Below are 10,237 nucleotides of genomic sequence, written 5' to 3' on the forward strand. Positions count from 1 at the left end.
CAAAAAAAATAGTGAAGATGCCTAGACATGTTTTGGGACAATTTTTGCATTTTACACCCATGGTATACAAAAATGGTAAGGATTTTTATCAAAAGGTACATGTAATGTTATAGAACAATGTTCCGTGAATAAATCCTGTAAAATTGATAAAGATCGGTTCAATAATAAAGGGAGGAAATCAATATAATTGCAGAAAATGGACTTTTCAGAAAAATGGAATAATACATTGAGGCTTAGCTTATGGTGGGTAAAAATATTCCATGTGCCTTCTTATGTTTATTAGGAGTAGAAGTGAGCATATATAACATATTTCTGAAGTTCCATGCAGATCCCTCCATCCTGAAGTCCTTGGCAGATTGGCCAATCATGAAGGTCCATACACAATCAAACTGGAAAGAAGGAAATACACACTAAACATCATATTGCCAATGATTATGTACAAAAGATGTGTAAATATACATATATACAATAATGATAAACATACACATACAATTAAACAACAAATTCACATGAATTATTTACCTTTGACGAAGAGTAGGCATGGACATGGATCATCTAATGGCCTCCAGCCTCATAGGAGGTGTCCACCACCGCCTTCCTCTTCTTGCTTCTTGGAGCTTTGAGTCTCTGCATTATTCTGTCCATATCCTTTAGGCGTTTTTGGTTCAATAAGGAACGCCCATATCCAAGTTGTATGTCCAAACAACTTCTTTCGTATCCTACATTGTACTCGGCTATGGCGTGGCTGACAGCGAAATCAACTTGCCACTTATTTCTATACAGGGCTTTGTTGCAATACGACCATATTCTTTGGTGAAGGCTTTCGTTTGGGTTTTGTGTTCGTCCCTGTATGCATCGTTCCATCATGTCATCTCGGGTGAGGTCCTTGTAGATTTCATGCACCTTGTTGAAGTCGTCGGGTTGTAGGTGAAACTTCACTTTCATGGTTGAGTGGGATGGTGGTGGTAGGTTGTCTGCCAGTGCCCTCTGGTAAAAGCACCATGAAGCAGAACCAGGTGGACAAAGGTGATGCTCTGGGTTGTCGTCAGTAGAGGAACAGTGAAAGAAGCTTGCAAGTATTCCATTCCTCATAGTTTCAACATCAGTTCCACGACTGTCCCTTAGGTTCTTCTGAAAATACTGAGCAAGCTTGTCAATCATGAAATCTGTCAACATTCCTTTCCCCTTCACATGATACTCCTTTCTCTTTTTTCCGGCTCTAAGTTGTTTTTCAGTGTAGTGCAATTTTACCAAGCTTGTCAACCTATTTTTCAGCCGCTTTGCATAATGGTTGATGCACTCTTCTTTTGTAACTTGTAAACCTTGGTATGGACCAGCACCATCATTGAGTTCAGTAATTCCTTTGTAGGTTGCACTATCACCATCAGACACTATGGTCTTGTACCTCAACTTCTGCTTCAGTGATCTTTGCCAAATGATGAGTGCAGCTTCTACCTCCATTTTTCCTGAGGAGCCGGAATAGTTTTTGTTGCATTTCCTTTCATGTTTTTCTTTAAAATTTTCATACATTTCCACAGTAATTTTCTTCTTTTTCAAACGACTTTCCATATTGGCACACAAGAAACAGTATTTACACAACACTTGATAGTCAACTACAAGCTTTGTCACGGCATCAATAGCCACACCAATGCCAAAATTAGAATGATGGCCCCTAGTATGCCAGGTGCCATCATACGTCACATCAATATCAACAACTCCACGTGCGTCTGGCAAAGTGTCTTGTTTGGCATATTCCTTACGCACGATTGCCCTTGTTTCTGCTAGAATTCTGTTGCATGACTGAATGGATACCCTGGTAATCATGCTTGTGTACCTGCTAAATGTTTCGTGAGTTATAACAGGTAGGTTACACAAGGCATTTCTACGAATAAATGATTTGTAACCTCCACCAGTCACCATTTCAGCATACACCATTCGACCTGTCAAAACATTCAGCTGCTTACAAACACCACGTGGCTTTTTCACTAAAACAGCCTTACACTCGGTACACGACATAGCAACAACAGTTTCTAAGTGATGCTTATGATATGTAACTTCCACCTTATTCGATAAACACTCGGAACAGCGAACAAATGACATAAGTTCATCAAACCTATCATCTTCCATACTTATCATTTTCTTCTTAACAACAACTGGTGTTATCTTATCATACATTGACACTCGTCGTTTGGCACTTGATACACAAACACTGTCACTGGCACTCGCGTCAGCAGCTGTCGACGTGCTGGCGACAGCTGAGCTAGGCACAACTGGGGTAGCCACATGTGGGGTGGCCACATCTGCAGTGGCCACATGTGGGGCAGCCACATCTGCAGTGGCCACGTGTGGGGTGGCCACATCTGCAGTGGCCACATGTGGGGTGGCCACAGGGGTTACACTCATACATGGTGAGGTCGTCACATATGTAACTGTGGGTGTGGTGACGACAGATGTATATATAGGCGTAGGGTTGATCAATGTGGCCACAGTGGTGATGGTGGTGGCCACAGATACGTCACTTCGTTTCCGCTTCCTCGATGTTGTAGGTTTGCGGCTTGAAGTGGCCACATTTGGTGTGGCCCCGGACGTGGTGGCCACATCTGGAGTGGCCCCGGACGTGGTGGCCACATCTGGAGTGGCCCCGGACGTGGTGGCCACATCTGGAGTGGCCCCGGACGTGGTGGCCACATCTGGAGTGGCCCCGGACGTGGTGGCCACATCTGGAGTGGCCCTGGACTTCCTGGCCACACTCTTCCTTTTTCCCTTGGTTTTCTTAGCACATGCCTTGACTGGAGAAATATTCATTAGTTCACCAGTTGAAACTAATTCTTCATTTTCTGAGGAGACAGAGGGTAGTAATGGTGTCGTGGTGTCACGTGTTGCTGCCTTTGCCGCTGCTTGTTTTAGCTGTTTCTTCATTCGCAGTCTTTGCATCCTCAACATCACAGTCCTCTTCATGTTCAATGAGTGAATAGTCTTCTTACGCGGCATTTTGGTGCAAAACTGTATAGAATTGACGGCGAAAATACACGTCCCAAGGGAGCCGCGCGGTCAATCAAAGGAGCATAAATCTTCTTCTACCTGACCCTTGGTCGGCACTGAGGTTGGTGTGGAGAGCAGAGCTCCTTGCTACAGCCACCATGAGAGTTACCAATGAGTAATTTGAAGCATTTTTCACAAAAACATAAGAAAAAATTACGGAAAAAAACTAAAAATGACAAGAAAATTACAATAAACGAACTACAGGTATGCGTGAGTCACGATAATGACGTAATTACCCCAGTTACTATAATTACGATAACTTTTTACCTAATTATCGTACAGAGACGAGACATACACCAAAATGTTGCCAGATTGTTGAGCTATTTTTCTGTAAGATTAACTCATTTTTTTATTTTTTTCGATTTTTTCGTCTATTGCCTGGCTCGATGCTGCAATGGCCCCTTAATTAATTAATTAAGGGGGAATTAGACTCACTCAGCGCGAACGAAAAATTTTTTCCGAAAAAATTCACAAACTGAGTTAATCTTATAGAAAAATAGCTTAACTCTCTGGCAACACAATGGTACCAGAATCATTGTTCTACGACATTCCTACAAGGAATTATGGTCATTTAAATACACCTAGGGTGACGTCACCACCCGCGGCAGGTGTGCTCACCTGTCGTCAATTTTTTTTTTTTTTCCGTTTTTTTTTCGTGTATTTACTGTATTATTCTTTCTAAGATAATAATTGACGATTTGGTATCATAATACAGTGGGCGGGACTTATACGTAGAGTTCCAACCAACCAGGAACCTCCCGACACCATTTTGCTGACGTCATGGAAAATTCCAGTCTCGGGGTGGCCGGGGAATATGGCTCAATATAACGCTATTATAGCTTCTACGGCTTATTTATCTATCACAATTGATCTAATATGACATAATAAACAATATAAATAACAAAGAAGTATGGTAAATACTCCAGAATGAATAATATATGGCATATTCCCAGAGCGCTCCATCGGGAATAATAGATTCCCATTCTCAGAGAGGGGCTTCCATTCTCTTTCTCTCACCTCCAGGGTCCTTATATTAGAGAAAACGAACATGGTTAACTATGATATACACTCGTAATGCAGTATAAGACTGAGAAAAATGTTATTTTCTCGAAAAAAAAAAAAAAAAAGGTGGTCCGGCTGTTTCGCGGATTATCTCGGAAGTAAGTTATTCACATATATGAGCATGTAACTTCGTTAATAATAGCAGGAATGTAATGAAATTCACAGAGAACATAAAGGAAAGATTGTTTTACAAGCCAGTGGATCGCTTTTTGAGATATCATAATTTGTTTTTGATTTATGTGAGGGCAAAAGTCAGATATTTGGCTGAAAGTCAAAAAACATACAAAATTTATTTTTTTTAAGAATGAAGAAAGGATAAATTACAGAAAATCTAACCACTAGAGATACAGTTTAGCATTGTTTTATGCGTAGATAATGCCAAAACAACTTCTCCAAGTCCCACTTCGACGGTACCTTGCAATATGTATGATTATTAGTAAATAATTTTTTTATCAGTTGTTTTTTGAGCTATCTTATTGAAACTTGGTCACATTACTATTGAAAGGTGCTTCTTTACGTACAAAAAAAAAATGAAAGAAATCGAACGAAAAATAAAAAAGTTCATGTGTTTACCTTTATATCCCCCATGCCCTCCCAAATCCCCACACAAACTTCAGCACCCTCCTTTGCATTTCCACAATATCTCGTACCTCTAAGGGAAAAACCTCTGCCACCCCCCATACCTTGCTATAGACAAGTGAATTTACCACCACTACCCTCTGATGTAAAGCTAAGTCCCTCGCACTTAAACCTCCTAGTCTACTTAAAACCTTACCCGTGACAGACTCCGAATTTACCCTTCTGCATGCCTGCTCTTCCGCCAAATACCATATCCCACATACCTTGATTCTGTCAACCACTGTCCATCCTAACCCCATCCCCAAGGCCCCCCCTATCCAATTACCGACCTCTAGTAACCTTGATTTCACCGTATTAACTCTCATTCTGGTATTCATACCAAACATCTGAATCACTCTACCCACCCTCCTTAACTCCTCCTTACCCCTTAGCGAAACAGTAGTATCATCCACATACCCAACGATGCCCCCTTTGCACCCCCCTTCCATCTCCTGATTGTTCATCACCCTCTCAACAGACTCATAAAAAGGATTCTGCACACACGCAAAGAGCAGCTGTGACATAGGACAGCCCTGCCTCAAACCTCTCTCCATTGGTACACTTTCACCCAACCTCCCATTGACCTGTACCCTCACCTCTGCCCCATCATACAGAGTGTTCACCCACCTCACTACCCCCTCCCGAAACCCCAACCTCTCTAAGCAAACCCCTAAGAAAACTCTGTCCACGCAATCATAAGCATTCACCCAATCTAAACCTAGTATTCCCCCTCCCGTACATCTCTCTAGAAAATCCCTAATCAAACCATGTCCATCCCTCATCCTTCTTCCTGGAATTCCCAACTGTCCCCTATGTAACACTAAACCCAACACTTTCCTCATTCTGTTGCCCAAAACCTTAGCAAAAATCTTGTAATCCGAGCACATTAACGTAATCGCACGGTAATCATTCAAAACTCGGCATTCCTTCTTTTTGGGCACTAAAACCGTGACACCCGTTCTTTGTGATTTCCCCATCCTCCCACTACTTAACATACAACTCAAAACCCCCACCAGACAATGCCGTACACTCCCCCAATGATACCTATAAAAATCGTTTGGTATTCCGTCTATGCCTGGGGTTAGATAAGATAAGATAAGATTTCGTTCGGATTTTTAACCCCGGAGGGTTAGCCACCCAGGATAACCCAAGAAAGTCAGTGCGTCATCGAGGACTGTCTAACTTATTTCCATTGGGGTCCTTAATCTTGTCCCCCAGGATGCGACCCACACCAGTCGACTAACACCCAGGTACCTATTTGCTGCTAGGTGAACAGGACAACAGGTGTAAGGAAACGTGTCGAAATGTTTCCACCCGCCGGGAATCGAACCCGGGCCCTCCGTGTGTGAGGCGGGAGCTTTAGCCACCAGGCCACCGGGCCACCCCTGGCACATCCCAAAAACTGCCTCCTCTACCTCCTCTACAGTAATACTACCCTCGATTCTGTCACTGTCCTACTCACTTAATACCCTATTAAACCCTTCATCCCCAAACCGTCTCTCACCCACTCCCCCGCCAACCCTCCTCCACTTCTCCCTAAACCAAAAATCTGCATACAAACTAATATTTTCCGTGGTGGATAGGCCTTGACCCTCCTCAAAGCCACCCCCCCCTGTACCTGCCTCAATATACGCCAAGGTGGTCTTCGCCTGCCGTTCCTTAAACCTCCTTAATACAAAACCCGATGGCCTATCCCCCCTTAAAACATCCTCCAACCCTGCCCTAACTCGAATTGCCTCAAATTTTTCATTGTGAATTTCCGCCAACCTATTTCGCAAACGTTCCATGTCCTCACTCCGCCCCACCCGTTCCTCTGCATAACAGTCATTTAACTGACCCTCAAGATAATTTTGTAGGCCATAGCTCCACCTCGCCATCTCCTTACCCCGTACTTTAAAAAATTTCGCGATTTCAACTTTAGCCCTCATTTCCCACCAATCCAGCAAATCCATTTCCATATTCCTAGTCTCCCAAAAGGATTTCCACCAATCTTCAAACCCTGTAGGGTCACCCTCGCCCCTAAGTAGCCTCACATTTAATTTCCAGTATCCTGCATAAACTCTCACTATGCCATCAACCCTCAAATCTGCTATAACAGCACGATGATCAGAAAAACCCACATCGATAGTCGTCACCCTCTCCACACCTATGACCTGCCTAACATAAATCCTATCTAACCGTGCCTCATATCCCCTACGAATAAAAGTGTGCTCCACTCCATATCCCCTACTTCCCACCACATCTACCACTCCAACGTCTCGCAAAACATCCCGTAGAACCGCCAAAATACAACCCGCCCCCCTCGGAACCACATCACCATTCCTAATGACACAATTCCAATCCCCACCAATCACCGTAAAAGCAGGTAAACATCGCAAGTGATATACCAGAACCTCGCGTACAAAATCCACCTTCACCCTAGCGTTACTAGTTGCTGGCATGTACACACCTACAAAACTAACCCTCCTGTCCCCCCAAAACCCATCCACCCTGACAACCCTCCCCCCCCCCTCCTCCCAACCCAGGATACGCAAAGGACTGGTCTCCTTTACCGCCAGAGCCACACCTCCTTTCAACCTCAAAGCATCACATGTAAACAACCTATAACCTTACAACAACAGCTCACATCCTAACCTATGGTTATGTTCCTGCAAAAAACAGACATCAATACTAAATCTCCTCAAAACCCACTCTAACCATACCCTCTTGACCTCGGTTTTAAGACCGTTTACATTGAAAGTTACACACCTGAATTTTACAAGAATGGCGGCTTACCCCTATGCCGCTGAGGCTTACTTGGTCCTCCTTTCATAGGTTTCGGTTCTTCTCTATCAATCCCTCGTTCCTGCCCTCCAACCCCTCCCTGTCCCTTCCCGCCTAGCTTTCCACTGCCCCCCCTCCTCCCGGACTTGCATTTGCTACCACAGCTGCCCACATCTTCTTCCCAGGCCTCTGCGCTGGTGTGAGGACTTCGTCCATGTCTGATGCCCCCGCTGATCTCCTGCGGGAGCTACCCTCTACACACATTTCTTCTGCAACCACATCTTCTTGATGGACCTCCACCACCACATTGCTCTCCTTTCGAACCTCACTCAAGTCTTCCTTACCCTGCTTCTGTTCATCCATCACCTTGTCATCACCTGACCTCACATCACTTTCCACACCATGCTCCGACTCTTCCAAAAAATCCTTCAGCACAGCCTCCAAAATCCCGTCCTGAGCTGACTCTGCAGTATCTAACGGTATGTCTGACAGCGATATTCCCTCCCCCCCCCGTTTCCACTGGTAGTGTAACACACGTCTCCAAAACCACCTCTGCCCTGTTGACCTCCTCACTCCATAGGCCTGTACCCCAGCTTTCCACTTCACCCGTCATAACGTCCGCGGCTTCTAATGGCGTATCCACAGAAGCTGTCTCCTGACGCCTAGGGCCCTGTCTCCTGGGGCATTGTGCCACCATGTGCTCATAAGAGTCACATAAACGGCACGTCTTCCTCTGCCCCGCATAGTGTACAAAAACCTGTGTTCTATGGTTATGCAATGTAACATATGATGGTATCGGCCTCCTCAGGGTCATTTTCAGTGTGAAGGATCCTTCCGGCACCCCCTCATAAGGGCCGTCCCTCCACATTCCCATGCTCGTCGAGTGTACAGTCCCATAACCACTGAACACATCTTGTAGGCTGTAGGCTGTTGCCTCAAAAGGGACGTTCCATACCTTCACCCAAGTAAAATACTTAGACACATCATGCAAGCATACTTCCACTGCCGTATTGATACTCATCCGCCTTTCTTGAAATTCTTCGACGATGGTAGAATAGAAGTCAGCCCTCATGAACTTCACGAAGACCCTTGACATACCATTCAGTGCCACACCATACAGCTCTTCATTGGGGATGCCATAACAGTCCCTGATAATGTTTGGCAGGAGAACGTTCATCGTGGCGTTGCTTAAAGATCCTCTAACCAGCTCAATGCAGACAGTATTTATGCGCCGGTACAGTCGGTCCGCCATCTTGGTGCTAATGCTATGTTTTCCTCACCAGGTGGCGTGCAAGAGAACCTGTAGAAGCGTCCTCTCTCCCCGCAGGTCGAGAGACGAATATTAATATGTCAAGTATAGGTTTTGGTGTATGTCTTAGTTATGATGTGTATGTCTTAGTTGGAGGTGAATGTCTTAGATTTGGTGTGTATGTCTTATGTCTTAAATTTGTGATTGAAATGTATGAGTTGTGGGTGTGTGTGTATTATTTTTTTTTTTTTTTTGGTGATGGTGATATGTTATATTGCTCATGTTATGTTATAGATGATGGTGGAAGTGTCGTGGTATTTTTTGTGTATGTCTTATTTTTGTGCGAATGTTTAAAAAAATAAGTGTTTTCAGTGATCATAGTAGTTTTGAGATGCATGATTTTAGATTTTTGGTGATCTTGGTGATGAGGGTTGATAGATGATGGTAAACATGATATGGAATTGGTGATCGTGATTTTTGTGTGAATGATTGTGAAAATGAGTGTTTTCTGTGATATTAGTGGTGGGGTCATAAAATCTGGTAATCGTCTTGGTTATAGTGTTCTTAGATATTGTGGGTGCAACAGGTTGAAACAAGGTGGGTTGGGTGTGATGTTACCGACCGCCAAGTAAACACAGATGGGAGTGTGACGTCACTGGAGGTGACCTCGCCCGTCCTGTGAGGTGTGACATCGTGTGTTGGTGGTAGTGAGGTGAGTGCGCTTAGATATTGTCAAATATGATTTTTTTGTGTGAGAGTTTGTAAAAAATGAGTGTTTTCTGTGATATTAGTGATTTTTGAGGTAAGTGAACATGGGTGATTGTTGTTGGTGGTTGTCATAGATTTATGTGTGTACAAGATATGTTTTCAGTTGATGGTGATCATGTACTAAGTGTTTGTGTATTAGGTTTGCGTTCAAGTTTTTCTTTTTTTTTTGCGCCCATGGGGAGGGAGTTCTTGGTTATAGTGATTTGAGGGAATTTCTATAAAATGGGTGTTAGCTGGTGATGCTAAACTTAGTTTCTGGTGATTTTGATGGTGTTTTGGTAGTATTCAGTGGTGATTTGGTAGTAATCAGTAGTGTTTTGGGAGTACTCGGAGGTGTTTGATGGTGCTTTTGAAGGTGTTCAAATGATGTGCAGAGTATTTTTGAAGATGTTCAGTGGTGTTTTGGTGATGTTCAGAGTTGGTTCAAAATTAGTCAGTGTCTTATTTCATATGTGTATGAGTTAGTTTTTTTTTTTTTGTGCTAATGTTGTAAAGTCTGGAGAATGAGGGAGGAGTTTGGTGGATGAGACGTAATTTCTGTTAATGAAATGTGTAAGTGTGAATGTAAATTGGTGAGTGAGTTAGAGAAGACAAAATGTTATGTGATCTTAGTAAAAGTTTAGATAGTTTTAGTGATCTTCGTTATGATGATGTTTTAAGAGAATGTGTACAAAAATGTGTAATCTTAGTGGTGGGGTTATAGAATTTGGTAAAAGTCTTGATTGTGGTGATCTT

General features: G+C 43.4%; 1 protein-coding gene across 1 annotated transcript; it reads right to left on the reverse strand.

Moving 5' to 3' along the window:
- Positions 1-263: 263 nt before the first annotated feature.
- Positions 264-3,123, reverse strand: LOC128687513 (uncharacterized). The gene is made up of 2 exons (XM_053774976.2): positions 523-3,123; positions 264-389 (listed from the first exon to the last, which is right to left on the reverse strand). The coding sequence occupies exon 1, from the start codon at positions 2,989-2,991 to the stop codon at positions 556-558; it is 2,436 nt and encodes an 811-aa protein (XP_053630951.2). The 5' UTR covers positions 2,992-3,123; the 3' UTR covers positions 264-389; positions 523-555.
- Between the last annotated feature and the right edge of the window lie 7,114 nt (positions 3,124-10,237).

This window comes from Cherax quadricarinatus, chromosome 59 (assembly GCF_038502225.1).
Source record: "Cherax quadricarinatus isolate ZL_2023a chromosome 59, ASM3850222v1, whole genome shotgun sequence".
Classification (NCBI taxonomy): Eukaryota; Metazoa; Arthropoda; class Malacostraca; order Decapoda; family Parastacidae; genus Cherax; species Cherax quadricarinatus.